The sequence below is a fragment of the Microcaecilia unicolor genome, chromosome 12 (genome assembly GCF_901765095.1).
Source record: "Microcaecilia unicolor chromosome 12, aMicUni1.1, whole genome shotgun sequence".
NCBI classification, from domain to species: Eukaryota; Metazoa; Chordata; class Amphibia; order Gymnophiona; family Siphonopidae; genus Microcaecilia; species Microcaecilia unicolor.
Genome location: NC_044042.1, coordinates 48,531,711 through 48,547,468, shown reverse-complemented (window position 1 = coordinate 48,547,468; position 15,758 = coordinate 48,531,711). Strand labels below are relative to the sequence as shown.

General features: G+C 44.1%; 1 protein-coding gene across 2 annotated transcripts in view; it reads right to left on the bottom strand.

Annotated features, from left to right (window-relative positions):
* The window catches only part of CEP164 (centrosomal protein 164), a 166,198-nt gene that overhangs the window by 79,201 nt on the left and 71,239 nt on the right, over window positions 1-15,758 (bottom strand). For both annotated transcript variants that reach the window (XM_030221251.1, XM_030221252.1), the window contains exons 5-8: window positions 13,863-14,021; window positions 13,473-13,604; window positions 11,364-11,441; window positions 5,169-5,240 (exon numbers count right to left, since the gene is read on the bottom strand). In XM_030221251.1, the coding sequence (XP_030077111.1) occupies window positions 5,169-5,240; window positions 11,364-11,441; window positions 13,473-13,604; window positions 13,863-14,021 (441 nt within the window). The remainder of the gene's footprint in view (window positions 1-5,168; window positions 5,241-11,363; window positions 11,442-13,472; window positions 13,605-13,862; window positions 14,022-15,758) is intronic.

Genomic DNA, 15,758 nt, shown 5'->3' with positions numbered 1-15,758 from the left:
CCCAAGCAGTGGGCTCCCCAGCCCGACAACGAGGCGTCCGTCGTGACGACAATCCACTCTGGGGTCACCAGAGGCATTCCCGCAGACAATTTGTCTGCCTGCATCCACCAGCTCAGCGCCTTGCGCACTGCTGGATCCAAGGGAAGGCGCACAGCATAATCCTCCGACATCGGAGTCCAGCGCTGCAGCAGGGAGTGTTGAAGTGGTCTCATATGAGCCCTGGCCCAGGGCACTACTTCCATCGTGGCCGTCATAGAGCCCAACAGCTGCACATAGTCCCAAGCCCGAAGAGGAGAGGCTACTAGGAACTGGTTCACCTGAGCCTGAAGTTTGACAATCCGATTGTCTGGCAGGAACACTCTGCCCACTTGGGTGTCGAATCGAACTCCCAGATACTCCAGGGACTGAGTCGGGCGCAGCTGGCTCTTCTCCCAGTTGATGATCCATCCCAGGGAGCTCAAAAGAGCAACTACCCGGTCCACAGCTTTGCCGCACTCTGCATAAGAGGGGGCTCGGATCAACCAGTCGTCCAGATAAGGATGGACTTGTACTCCTTCCTTCCGCAGGAAGGCCGCTATGACCACCATTACTTTGGAAAAGGTCCGCGGAGCAGTAGCCAACCCGAACGGGAGGGCTCTGAACTGGAAGTGTCGTCCCAGGACTGCAAAACGCAGAAAGCGTTGATGAGGAGGCCAGATGGGAATGTGCAAGTATGCTTCCTTGATGTCCAAGGATGCCAGGTACTCCCCTGCCTTCACTGCCGCTATAACAGAGCGGAGAGTCTCCATGCGAAAGTGCCTCACTTTCAAGGCCCGATTGACCCCTTTGAGGTCGAGGATAGGCCGGACAGAACCTCCTTTCTTTGGTACCACAAAGTAAATGGAGTAACGCCCCTTGCCAAGCTGACTTTCTGGCACCGGAACGACCGCACCCAGGCGGATCAGATTGTCCAAAGTCTGCTGCACTGCCACAGCTTTGACCGGAGACTTGCAGGGAGAGAGTACAAACCCGTCTCTTAAGGGTCGGCAGAACTCTAGCTTGTAGCCGTCTCTGATGACTTCCAGCACCCAAGCGTCTGAAGTTATTGTGGTCCACTCGCCCAGAAACGAGGACAGCCGTCCCCCAATCTGCACTGGGGCGTGGACCAAGACCCCGTCATTGGGTACGGGACCCTGGGGGAGGACCGGAGGGAGCACCTCCGGGACGGCGGTCTCTGCGAAAGGAACGCTGCTTGGGGGAGAAATTTCTCTTGAAGTAAGAGGGGGCAGAGGAACCTGACTTGCCCGGGCGGTACCGACGGGCTTCCTGAAACCGTCCTCTGGAGGAACCGGGACGAGCACTAGCCCGAGCCCTGACCTCTGGTAACTTCTTGCCCTTAGACGTGCCGAGATCGGTCACGATTTTGTCCAGCTCGACCCCAAAGAGCAGCTTGCCTTTAAAAGGCAATCTAGCCAGGCGGGATTTAGAGGCGTGGTCAGCAGACCAATGTTTCAGCCAAAGCCACCGCCGCGCAGAGACTGTCTGAGCCATGCCTTTAGCTGAGGCTCTCAAGACATCATACAGCAAGTCTGCCAAATAGGCTAAGCCCGATTCCAGGGCCGGCCAATCAGTCCCCAAGGAATGATCCGAGGGGGAAGCCCGCTGCACCATAGTCAGGCACGCCCTGGCCACATAGGAGCCGCAAACTGAGGCCTGCAAACTTAAGGCAGCCGCCTCAAAGGACGACCTTAAGGCCGCCTCCAATCTCCTGTCTTGGGCGTCCTTTAGGGCCGTGCCACCTTCCACCGGCAATGCCGTTTTCTTAGTCACCGCAGTGATTAAAGAATCCACGGTAGGCCACAGATAGGCCTCACGTTCACTCACAGCCAAAGGATAGAGGCGGGACATAGCCCTAGCCACTTTAAGGCTCGCTTCTGGGACATCCCATTGAGCCGAAATTAAGGTGTGCATGGCATCATGCACGTGGAAGGTTCTAGGCGGGCGCTTAGTCCCCAGCATAATGGCAGAGCCAACAGGGGCTGAGGGAGAGACGTCCTCCGGAGAGGAAATCTTCAAAGTGTCCATGGCCTGTAACAACAGGTTGGGCAAATCCTCTGGGCGAAAAAGGCGCGCCGCAGAGGGGTCATCCGCTCCATCCGAGCGGGGATCCGCCTCCTCCAAGGAATCCGCAAAGGACCGTTGGGAGACCTCAGACACGCTGCCCTCATCTACATCGGAGGAGACAAATTCCTCCAAGGCCTGGGAATCAACCCGAGGGCGTTTACCTCTGGGAACCTCAACCTCTTTACCAGACGAGGGAGCAGGGGCAGCGTTGTGCATGAGGAAGGCCTGATGCAGCAGCAAAACAAACTCGGGGGAGAAACCCCCCAGACTGTGCACTTCCGCAGCCTGGGCCACGGCCCTAGGCGCACTCTCAACCGGCGCTCGCAATAGCGGGGGAGAGACATGCTGCGCATCCAAAATGGCGTCCGGCGCGAAACTCCGCGAAGGAGCCGCGCGGGAAGAACGGCTCTTAAGATTAGCCGTTTCAGTGCCGTCGCCCAAATTAAGGGCGTTCATGGCATTAATGTCTCCAACCTCAAGGGCGGCCCAAGAAGAAGCCGTCCGAGCCGCGTGGCCGGCCAAGATGGCGGAGGCGAGGAGCGGGGGATGGGCGTTTATGGCGGGAAAAACCGCCACGCCGGAGGAAGGACCGGGACATTCATCGGTCACGAAACTGTCACCCAACCAGGGCGAATCAGGCTTTAAGACCCCCGCATCCCCTCTAGAAGCGCTCAAGCGACCCGGGGAGCGACCCTTTGCGCCCTCGCCCTCCGACGCCATATGCCACGAGGAGAAGAATCGGGGAACCCCCTGCCCGCAATAAAAAGGTAAAAATTACCTGCTGTCCGCTCCGAGTTGTAACGACCTGGTGTCCCAGTGAGTAGCTGCAATAGACGCTTAAATAAACGTCGAAATAAACGCCTTTAAAGACGTTCAAATTTTTTTTTTTTTTTTTTTTTTTTAAACGGAGCCAGCGGGAGGGGGGAGAAAAGGAGGGACCTGGCACCACCAGGTTTGCACTTGCTCAAAAGAGCCCTCAACCCCAGGCACTCAACAAAACCTAAAAATTAGGCTTGGAGGCCTAGCCAGAGCTGCTGCTGTGTGCCTGCTGAGATAGAGAACATACTGAGGAGTTTCCGGCAGCACATGACCACATATAGGGAGGCAAAAGTTTGCTCTCTATCTCCACCTGCTGGTAGATGGACACAACCCACCAGTCTATGGATTGATCAGCTTGATGATATGGAACTATCCTTGGGCTCTGTGACTATCTGAATACAGAAACTTGGTTTATGCTTTCAGGATGGCTCAGAACACACAAATGAAAGAACAAAGCCAAGTCTCAGAGCAGATGACATGCCAATTAGTGGGTTATATTCATTATTATCGCAGCTTGTGTCAAACTTCTCTGTCTTGTCAGCTTTTATCATCATCTAAAAAATAAGAACAGGGAGAGTGTGTGTGTGTGTGTGTGTGTGTGCGCAAGACTACCTCTAAGGGTTTGCTCTGAATGAAAAAAAAAAAAAACCTCTTGGTCCTAGAGAAAACTCAAAACCTTTTAAAGGAACAAACACAAAGATGTAACACAAGAGCTTTTCAGACCACCTATATGAAGAGGTCTGGACAACTCATGTTCTACAACACTGCAGTTTTCAGCAGGTGCTGAGAGCACACTGATGCAAGTACAGTAGAGCACCATTAGTACGTGGTGTTTGGGAGGCATGGCTATGTAACCGCATACTATTGGTGTGCTTATTTGTGGAACAACAATGAAATATTACAACAAACACATTGCTTTGCTTCATTTCCAAGCCAAGGAAGTTTGTTGTAGCTACCGCCAGGTCATTTCCAGTACAGCATACCATGCTGTACCATGTGTACCATGTGTTATCAAGTAGCACGCATTAATTTTATGATTTTGGGAGGCAGGTTATTACCGTGTATAAAGCGATCAGGCGCTTTAATGGTGCTCCATTGTATGCAAGTTAGAAGACTGAAAAGCAAGCTCCTGCTTTTTCTGTCTTGCCCCAGCTCCACCTCTCTTTTCCTTACAAAAAGCCAAGACAATTTTGGAAAGGGCATTTTCCACAGATAAGCCCATTTCCCTGCAGAAATTCTTTTGAAAATTGCCCCTTTAAACAGGTATCAAAGCCTACAAAGACTATCTTTATAACGAACTCAGCTATTCATGACATCTGCAAAGAGGAGTTTTCCTACAAACATGCTCAAAAACATAAAAAAAACCCAACCCGTATAAACACACACCTTTTTCCTGACATTTCACCTGTTTTGCAGATTTACTAATGGAGTAATACATTGGGATACCTTCAAAAGAAGTGGGTTACTTTGCAGCTTAGTCAAAATAATGCTGCTCAGCTGGTGAATGGTCTAAAGTTATGGAGCCGCATTTCTCTAGCCTTGAAAGCTCACTACTGTTTGCCAGTGCTAGACTGAACTAATGTACTGTCACTGATCAATTAATGTCATCATGGATTTGCAACAGACTTTTTGGAAGAACATAATTCCTTAGCTTCCTAATAGGACCTTAAGATTAACAAATGAAGTTGCAGCTCACCATAAGGCATTTTCCTATATTGGTCTAGTCCAATGGGATTCATTACCCAGATCTATTTGAGAGGTGGTGGATCTACTGACTTTTAGGAAAAAAATTCAATAAAGGACTTAATCTCAGATCTCTACACCAGAATATAAGGATTTGTTTTGGGGGTTTTATTTTAGGGGGAGGGTTGGGGGGGTTAGGGCTGTACCTAATATTCGATTCAATCTGGCTCCAAATACATTATCTAAAAATATAGATTTAAATTTGAATACGAATAATCTGGGGCTCTACTGTACTAAATCCTACTCAAACACATGATCTTTGACTTCACGTTCCTTCTTTTATTATTTGTTATGTTAAAGCTCAATGCCCATTACTCATATTTGGCTGAATAGTAAAATATGCTATTTAGTACAGCTCTAATTTTTGTTTTCATTTTGTAGTTGATAGTAATTCAAGTAAAATGTTACTATCTTATCCTACTTATCCAGTGACAATTTCATACATAAGGGCAGGATTAACCTGTATTTAGGCTTCTCAAATGGTTGAAATTATAATAACTCACTCTATTAGGGATGTGTTCCTCTGATCGATCAGACACCTGCAATTCTTTCACTTGCTCACTGGGCTCTGACTCCTAAGCAAAAGGGAAAGAGCATATTAAACTTCAAATCATGAAGACTTTCTGCAAAGCTGTAATTACCACATATAGGGCTGACCAAAGCAAAAAATCAGAAGCTAGGGCCAGGGAAGAAGACACAATGCTATCAAGTTCTCAATTAGCTACAGAGCACACACAGGAAGAATATACACACAATGGCTTTGATATAACTAGAAACAAAGTGCAGGTAGAAAGGAATTAATTTACACATTAGTTTGCCCTGAAAATGAAACCTGCTCAAAGCTAGCCCAATGGCTCAGCAACCTCTTGCCTCTTCCCATGAGGGAAGCACTGAATTTATCACCAAGCTTGATTTCCACTCTTAGATGGCCGATTCCATTGCACTTGTCCGAAACACAGAAAATATGTTACATGTAGGTAATATGGATACACACAGCTCGCTGGAAATGCGTATGATGCGTATCTATGAAGGAAATTGATGCAAACAACCAACTGAGAATGTATGTGTATATATCATTATGAATATAGCCATACTACTGAGATTATGGCTGTGTACAAGAAGTGTAGAATATAAGTAGACACTACTTGTTTGGAATAAGTGTATTAGTATATCGGCTGAAAATGAATTGTGTATGCCCATAGCTGTAGCAAATACAGGCAACTAAAAAGAACAATGAGAAATAAAAATAAGGACAAAAAATTGGAAGACTGGGCATCCAAATGGCAGATGAAATTTAATATAGACAAATGCAAAGTGATGCACCTTGGGAAGAAAAATCCTAATCATATTTACCTGATCCTAAGGTCCACTGTGGGGATCAGCACCCAAGAAAAAGATTTAGGTGGTGTTGTAGATAATACGCTGAAATCTTCTGCTCAGTGTTCGGCAACAGCCAAAAAAGAAACAGGATGCTAGGAATTATTAGAAAACGCATGGTAAATAAGATGGAGAATACTATAATGCCTCTGTATTGCTCCATGATGCCACGTTCAGTTCTGGTCACCGTATTTAAAAACAGATATAGCGAAATTAGAAAAGGTTCAAAGAAGAGCGACCAAATTGATAAAGGGGATGGAACTCCTCTCATATGAGGAAAGTCTAAAGAGGCTAGGGCTCTTCAGCTTTGAAAAGAGAAGGTGGAGGGGAGATATGATTGAGATCTACAATATCCTGAGTGGTGCAGCATGAGTAGAAGTGAATCAATTTTATGCTCTTTGAAAAAGTACTAAGTCAAGGAAACACTCAAAGTTACATGGAAATATTAAAAAAAAAAAATAGGAGGAAATATTTTTTCACTCCATGAACAGTTAAGCTCTGGAACTCTTTGCCAGAAGATGTAACAGCAGGTAGTGCATCTGGGTTTAAAAAAAGGTTTGGGAAAGTTCCTCAAGCAAAAGTCCATAGTCTGCTATTGAGACAGACATGGGGAAACCACTGCTTGCGATAGCATGGAACGTTGCTACTATTTGGGTTTCTGCCAGAAACGTATGACCTGGATTGGCCACTGTTGGAAACAGGCTACTGGGCGAGATGGATCATTGGTCTGACCCAGTATGGCTATTCTTATGTTCTTATAAAAAGGAACAGACATCAACAACATGCATAATATTAAAACTGATATCAGTGAGTGAAAAAGGGGAGGGGTCTGTGATGTATAACGCTCTAGTTTCTACCAAATGTGTCAAAGAAAAGGTCTGTAATCTATCTCTTGGTTTAGATTGCTAGGATGAACGTGTCTAATTGAAAGATCCATCTCTGCTCTTCTCACAATAATGTGTTATCCGTGTCACCTCCTCTCTTCTTGGTCTTCATTGCCTTAAACACAAAAAATTTCATGTCATCTGTTGAGTGATTTAGTGCAATCCAATGGGTAACGAGAGGAGCCGATTCAATGCTTTTGTTGATACACCGTTGTTCAATTATTCTTGTTTTAATCATCCTCTTGGTCTTATTCACACAGAGAAGGAGATATGGACGCTGAATGACATAAATTACTCCACACATGTTGCAACTGGAAGAATGTGGTAGATTAAAAACCTTGTTTTTGATGGGATGTATGAACTGTCAAATCTCCAATGCGTGTCTGCAAACGGTGCAAGATTCACATTGTCCAGAGGGGAACTCTATGCCTGGAATGGCGGATGGCTGTTAACAATGAAAGTACAATTCTCTCTTTAAGGTTTCTCTCTCTGGTATAAACCACAATGAGATGTTGATCTCTGAAGCATTCGTGGGTTTCCAGGATGTGCCAATGGTGACAAAATACCCACTGGTTACTGCTTGCTAAGTATGAAAACCAGAGTGTACAAACTGGTGTGGACCTATGGAATGTACAAACTGGTGTGGACCTATGGAGCTCTGCTGTCAGCATGTTGTCTCTCTCTTGATAAACTACTTGAATGTATCCTTCTTTGATATGTTTTTGTGGATACCCCCCCCCCCCCGTTCCGAAAACGGTCACTCATAACCTTGGCCTGTTATATGAAATCTTCACATTTGGGATAAGTTCTTCTATGACAAAAGAACTAGCACAAAGGGAGACTCTTTTTCAGGTCTGGATGATGGTAACTGGTATAATGCAGATAGGCACTTCTATCTGTTGGTCTTCTGTAAATAGTGGTGTGAAACTGATATCCTTCATGATCAAAAGGTCCAAAAAACAATTCTCCTGCGTATTCCCTTATCTCGTTTGTCCTGTTTGTCTGTCCTAATTAGATTGTAAGCTCTGTCGGGCAGGGACTGTCTCTTCATGTTCAAGTGTACAGCGCTGCGTACGTCTAGTAGCGCTATAAAAATGATAAGTAGTAGTAGTATTATATTGTATTTTAGAATGCAAATTAGAGTCTCTACTGTTGAGCCACATAAAGAAGGTCTCCAAATCTCCTCTCCACAGGACAAAGATATCATCTATGTATCTCCTGTATAGACAGATATTGTCCTTTAAAGAATGCTCACTCAAAAATGTTTTTTCGAAGTTGGCCACATAGAAGTTCGCTAGGTCTGGGGCCATGGCCATGTCCATTAATCTGCTGGTAAAAAATGTCTTCAAAACAGAAATAATTCTTAGTCATTGCAAGAGTAGCCAGTGTAACAATAAGATGATTAGGAATCTGTCTATGATAGTTACATCCCTTCAGAGTTTCTTCTATAATAAGTAGTGCTTCTACCTGCAGAACATTTGTGTATAGTGAGTCTATATCGAACGTGACCATAACGTCAGTTAGGTCACTGTCGAAGTGCTGGAGGAAATTAATCATATGTGTAGAATCTTGAACAAATGACGGAATCTGATGGAAATAAAAACAACAAAAATAGAGAGGGGTTGCAAGACCAAACCATTGGCAGAAACAATCAGCCTTCCAGGTGGATTTAGAATTGGACTTGTTATATCTTCAGCAGTACCAACTTCCTTTGGTGTATCATATCTTGAATCCTTTTGTTTAGTGGACTGTTGTAACCAGATTGGAAAGAACTTTCCTTATTTAGTATAATTCTTATTGAATATGTTTCTAATAACTGGTGTATCTCTTCAAAAATGTATTCTTTGTATTATCACTAAAATAATAAACAAAGTATTAACATATCTTCAGCAGAATTCATAGGGTTGGAACAGGATTTTCCACAAGAAAAAAATAAAAGTCTTTCTTGGGGTCCTTTTACCAAGCTGCAGTAAAGAGGGTCCTGCAGTAGCAGCAGGGCCCTTTTTACTGCTAAAAGACCCCTTTAAAAAAAAAAAAAAAAAAAAACATGGCCATGTGGTAAGGGCTCCAGCAATAACCTGGCGTTACGCAGGCAGAGCGATTACTGCCGGGTTAGCACCATGCTAGAAATTACAGAATTATTTTTTTATAGCACCAGAAATGGCGGGTACTAAGGGCGGAACTACCACCAGCAGCCATGTTGGGCCGATGGTAGTTCCGTGTTGCTGCGCTACAACTCTTTAGGAAAAGGGCCCCTTTCTTAAATACCCAGCTCTAGAGGTGAAATCCACAATTTCAGCGATCTCTTTCTAAAGGGTAGGGATGGACTCCAAAGGAACATAATATTGTTTATCTTGTATTTGTCTCAGGACTACAGCCCTGTAATCAGATCTGTTAAGGATTATGATCCCACCCCTTCCCTTGTCCAGTGGCTTAATGACCATATTGCTGTTGCGAGATCTTTAACCGCTTCCAACTCCAATCTGGAAAGGTTATAAAAACACAGCCTTTTCTTTCTCTCAATTTCATGGACTTCGCTCTCGACAATCTGTTTGAAAGCAGAAATCAGTGAGTCCACAGGGCCTAGAGGAATCCACTTTGAGGGTCTTTTCACAAAAGAAATAACAACAGCGATGGTATTCTGATGAAGAGTATTCTTAGAAAACGAGTGTATAATCTGTAATTTGCAAATAAACTTAAAAAGATCAACTTTTGTCTGACATGCATTATAGCTAACCATAGGAACAAGGAAAAGCCCTTTCGAAGAACCTAAGTTTGCACATCGGTAAGAATGGTATCTGATAAACTGAAAATTGTAATGTTTATCTCCAGCTGTCCATCAAAAAAAAGGTCCTGCTGATTTCTGGGTTGATTCCAGTCACTCCCAGATGAAATCTGTATGTTCTTCTGCTTCTCCCTCTCACACAACCTCTGTCCTGAAATTGGAACCTGTTCCACATGGGATACTGCATGTGAGGACGTGTTTCCTGCATGTTCCTCTGGATCTCTGCCAAATTTGGTCTAAAAAAGCTTGCAGTCTGGCAGGGAGTGATGTTGTGCGTACTGGACAGCTAAAGGGAGAAGTATACAGTTCATCCAAATCATTCCTAACGCGCTTCTTAATCTGTTCGATTATGGATCAACTTCAGGACTGTCAAGAAGGGAGGACCGGAGGGAGGGGGAAAGACTCCCCGGGCCCGGTGACACCACATCAGCAAGGCTTCCAGTGGCAAGCAGGCAGAGGACGGCTGCATTAGCATCATGACAAAAAAATAAAAATATTGTCATCTGCATCAAACATAAATAGTAGTCCAGTTCATTAACAGGCTTCAAAGTAGAAAGTGACACGGGGACAAAGTTTGTCCCCGTCCTCATGGGTTCTGTCCCCATCTCCGTGGGATTTGTCCCCATTCCCATCCCTGCGGTTACCACGGGTCTCCGTCCCCATGTCATTCTCTAATTGGAACAACCAATGTCAGCATGGGCAGCTACAAGCTGCATCTGTGCTCCCCATCCTCTGACTCAGTTTCATCAAGACTTTCTATTAGCTTTTAATTCACTGTGGTTTTACCCTCTTTGATGATCAGCTCCTTTTAAATGTTCCCCTCACTCTTAGTCATAGATAATCAGAATTCCCACATAACTGCCAGCATAATGGTTCTAGTGACCATCAGGAGCCATATTATGGCATAGCATCTCAGCTACCCAAACAATTGGCCTCGCCATCTTCAAGCTCCCCTCCCTCACCCTGGATCTAAACTTCCTTTTCTTATTTTGCATTGTCAAAAGACTAGTTTGTGTGCACATATATGAGACATTACAGGCAGGAAAGAATACACAAAGGAAGAGAAGAAACCAAGAAACAGTGAGTGAAAAAACTATGTGGAAAGATGGACTGAGAGGACTATAGAACAACATTAATGTCTCCTTACTGCCATCTTATGGAATGCCAATTGAATGCTGAGTAGATAGCCTATAAACATTAGTAACAAACCAGGAATGACGTCAGCCTTCAGCAATACATGCTAACTCAATTCTTTAATCATTTATTAAATGAGTTGAATTATTTTAATAGACTCAGCTCTGCTATGTATTAGATAATTTTAAAAAAGGAGAAGAAAAACTTTTCTGCAGGATCCTAACTCATATGTGTTAGTAATGGTGAGGGAGAGAACCTCTCTGGCAACATGCCCTGAGCTCACAAGCTGAAGACAGCCCTGTCAGCACCATTTCTAGGCTTATTTGTGAAATGTTTACAGCTTCACTGGTGGTCACTGACATTTCCCTTAGACAGAAGAACCTATAGTTATATACCACAGTCCATGGGGCTACTTCATATTTAAATATCCTCCTGCAAGGGATATGCTTATACATATCTGTCTTAATATACTGCGGGACTCTAATTAAGGGAGGAACAAAATATAATATGAACCTTACCTCATACTCAAAGCCACCTCCCAGAGACCCAATATCTAAGTGAAGGTTTCTGAGCAGTCTGGCAGAACCTTTAGGACTCTGTATATTGGAAAAGAAGAGGTGTGCATCAGAAGTTAAATCTACACAAATGTGTTGTTTGAGTTCACATGCTGGGCTGAGGTGCTGCAGACTGGGAAGCAGATTAATTGTGGCAAATAAACGGAGCTTGAACTGCATTTGACGTTTTTTCCAGTTTAATGACATTTCTCAGCTACAAGTAAATAAAAGTCAACAGGTTTTTGTTTTGGGGTTTTTTTTTTTACCCTTACATGAGCTATCTACTTCACAGTTTAACAAATATATGAATGCTCCAGTCTAGTTCAGGGATCCTGGGCCTATCAGACAAACATTACCCACAGAAAAAATGCATTTTTGACACAAACGCCTAGCCACCCACCCTGGGTCTATCCCCAGCACAGCTCAGGTCTGCCTGCACCTGCCGCTTCTACTCCACACTAGCACCCTCCTCCCACCAACTGGGAGCAGTGTTTAATGTGAAAGCCTTGGCCACTGTTGGGTAGGTGGCCTGGATCACAGATTGGCTTTGTTTTTTGTTGAGTGCAGACGTCATTGAAAGCGGGTTTATAATACAAAACGCTGTCACCATTTTCTTTTCAGCCTCAAGGAGAGGCAGCATGCATGAGGATGGAAGATTGTAAGCTTTGTATGTTTAAAATGCTGATGTTTTGCATTTTTTCCATAGGTGACTGCTGGACTCGATGCCCTGGCGAAGCCTTAGTGAAATAATTGGGCGCCTTAGTGGGCGCCTGTTGGGATCCAGCCACTACAGATAAGTGTCACTAGGAGAGTTGATTCTTCTATATATTGCTGCTTTATTCTTCCATGAAGGTTAAGGGCAAAATATTTTTTATAAATTGATAAAAGATCAAAAAAATAAAAGTTGAATTGGAAAACCAGCATTGATATTAATAAAGTTTGGATTGTTGGCAGGAAGGAGGTTTTTTTGACCTCTGATTGATACGTCACTTGATAGCTATCCCAACCCATGACACATTGGGTGGGCAAAAATTCTTGGTGACTTCTGAGGTTTATTTTCCTCCTCATATGCTACAGGATAATTTTTCAGCTGGGATTAATGTGTGAATCCTTCTTTTCCACTTTTGGTTACAAGAAAATGTCTAAAGGCCATTGAGGATGGCTCCAAGTTCCAGTTGGTTTATATGCAATGTCTGCTTGTGGGAATCCCAGGCACCTTGGGCTCTCCATTGTAGGAGGGGGCTCTCATTTGGATGCACCCTATTGCGCATGCATCTGTGGTCAAAGATAACTGAGGCAGCTAAAGCAGAAAAGGACACTGCACAACAAGATTCAATCACTGAAGCCATCACTGGAGAGGTGTATGGCATGCAAAATGGGTATTCTCCTGTTAAGAGACTGAAGATGTTGGTTTCATTGCAGTTTCAGATGCCATTGCAGCAGGCACATGTGCATTCTGACTAACGGAACATGATATATGGTCACCATGACATACTCCTCAAAGACTCCAAACTCACACCGGCAGTAGCAGCAAGATAAACCAGTAGTCTTTGGCAGTCCTGTCACGTCCTTTTCTGTGCCATGTCCCACTTCCTCTGATGTAACTTCAAGGAGGAACGCAGCACAAGAAAGGCCCTGGCAAGGCTGCCGAAGGCTACCGGTTTACCTCACTGCTGTTGCAGGCACAAGTTTGGAAGTCCACAGAGGGTGGGGGTGCTAGAGACAGATGTCAGACAGCAGGCAATCCTCATCATTGGGCGGCCCTGGGCCATTTGTCAGGCTCACTCAGTGGTCACTATACTTCTGCTTAGGAGTGTAACTATATTTTAGATATGTAGTTGCACTTGCTTCACTCGCTCTCTCTCTTTGGTGAGGTCTAGGAAAGGATTGAAACAGGACTTGCTACGGTCTTCTGGAAAAGGATAATAAAACTTCTCTTTCCGAGCTCTAGGATAGCTGTTTCATCCATTTCACCACCCACCTGTGCACCTGATTATACCCTGCCTGTTGATAGAAAAAAAAAAAAAAAAAAAAAAGACATCTGTATTATGAAATTCATGGAGATAGACCAACCTGTGCCTCACTGCCTTCCTCTTCCTCGTCCTCTTCCTCCAGCCCTGGGAGAGTGAGGGAAACCCTCTCCTCCTGCCTGGATCCCAAGGTGCTTCTCATGTAGCTAGTAGACTTGGTGACTAGTGCAGAAGGCTAGCTTGGAAACAGACAAATTAACCCAAAATGAGAGTACAGAAAAAAAGGGGGGGGAAAGAATAACAAATCTGCTTTGACAAAGAGCAAATCCATCATGAGAACACAGCACTGAATATCTTGAAGTAACTTCCCTGTCCCCTATCAAGTTTAGATTCTAGTTCTAGTGCAGTGAGATTCTTACCTGTATCTCAGTAATAAGACAAATGTTTTCACAGAGCACAGATTATGGCCTTATTGTTTTAAACAGAGACTCACCCCTGTTGAGACACCAAGCACAGTATCGAAGCCTCCTGAGCTTCCCAAACTGCTGCTGAAGGAACCCCGCAAAGTGCTGCCTGATGAATCCACAAGGCCTCGAAGAGGTGCAAGAGCTCCAAGGGGAACATGTACTGGTGCTAGAGGAGAACCTGGGGACTGTCATTTACAGGAACACATTAAGGTTTTAGCTTAGACATCTTCTAATATTTACTTTCAAGTCCTTCTCAATTCCAATTTCCATATGTAAATCAAATACTCCATTCCAATTTCCATATGTAAATCAAATACTCCAGTGACAGCCTGTGGCCAAATAGTGAGTTATTGCTCTCAGAGAACTATCTATGGTACCAGTCTCTGGCTATCAGTGGACACAAGAGCAGAACACTGGGTCTGCCTTCAGGCAGGGGCCAAAAATACACCAGAACTCCCAACAGACCCAAGACAGAAATTGAGCCCAGCACGTACACTCATTTTCAGGGTCTGCAAAATTAATACATTCATATCAAGACCATTCATGTAAACTAGAGCAATAGCTCTGCAGATATTGAAACCCAGCGTTAAACAGTCAATGTGTGGTGCCAGACACTGTGTGAAGTAAAATGATAGCACAATTTATTCATGCCTATAATCTGACTGTTATATATTAGATGAGAATACATTCTTCAGTAAGATCAAGACATACTGCAGGAATATGGCACACATGAAGACACCTTCCTGTACTAGATGGCTAGAAGAAATGAATGTCAAAGAAGATACGGTGAGTAATGCCTGCCACAATTGTTATTCCCCATGAACGTAGGATGAGTCAAACACACACTGGTGATGTCATCCAATGATGCCATGGACAGAATAGTTCTCCTAAAGCTCAAAAAAGGTTTGATAAGGGGCTCTTCTAAGCACGTGCCAGCTATGCCCCCCATCATATATAGCCCACTCATTTCCACTCGTTTCTTTCTATCCACCTTGCTAGACAGATCCTCTCGGCTCTCTTCAATCTTCTTTCACACTGGCCCACTTTTATCCCACATGAACCTACAACGGCCGGCAAACCAGGATTCAAAAAAATGGCAGCATCGCAAGAAGAAAAAAAATATATATATTAACAGAATGGACTCCCATGACCACTGTGTACAATGCCTCGAACTTTCCTACCATATCCTTCAGAAATACTTCCATCCTTTATGATACAAAACAGAGTGCTGATAATACGAATTATATGAAAACTCCATTGTAAATAGCTGAGAAATCTTTGCAAGGGGTGTATAAATAGCATTACCTAAACCCCCAAGAAGAGCCACATTTATATTATCAAATAGTCTAAAAAGCGGTGGGGGAAAGGAACAGTAGAGATTATAAGATTCAGAAAATGGCATGGTAGTGGTAATAAAATAGAACTGGGATACGGGACTACAGGATTGAACACTAGCATCCTGGGTACCCTTGCTGCTAAGTTTATCCTACACCCCTCTGACATCCAGTCAGAACAGTAGAGATATTCACTCCACGTTTTCAGTTTCCTGATATACAGTTAATATATCATGGACCTTGAACTGAACTTACAGAGAAATGCAGACTTTACCTGACCTGAGGCTGCCAGCACAAAGAATTAGAAAATCAAAACCTCAGACTTATGCTTTTAGGCAAACTTCTGTTTACACAAGCATACATTCTTCAAGTCAGCACAAATGTGAGTGAGTTCTGTGAAAAACATGACTTCCTTCCACCCCCCACCTGAAATAGAAAGACCTTTTGCAGTAAACAATAAGTGTGTGTACCAGAACTGGTCCAGCAGAAAACCCATCATCACCATTAGAATTGACAGCTGGGTCCTGCATCCCATATAACAAATCTTCACTCTGAAGTCAGGGTGTTGGTAAATGTGCTGCCACTACA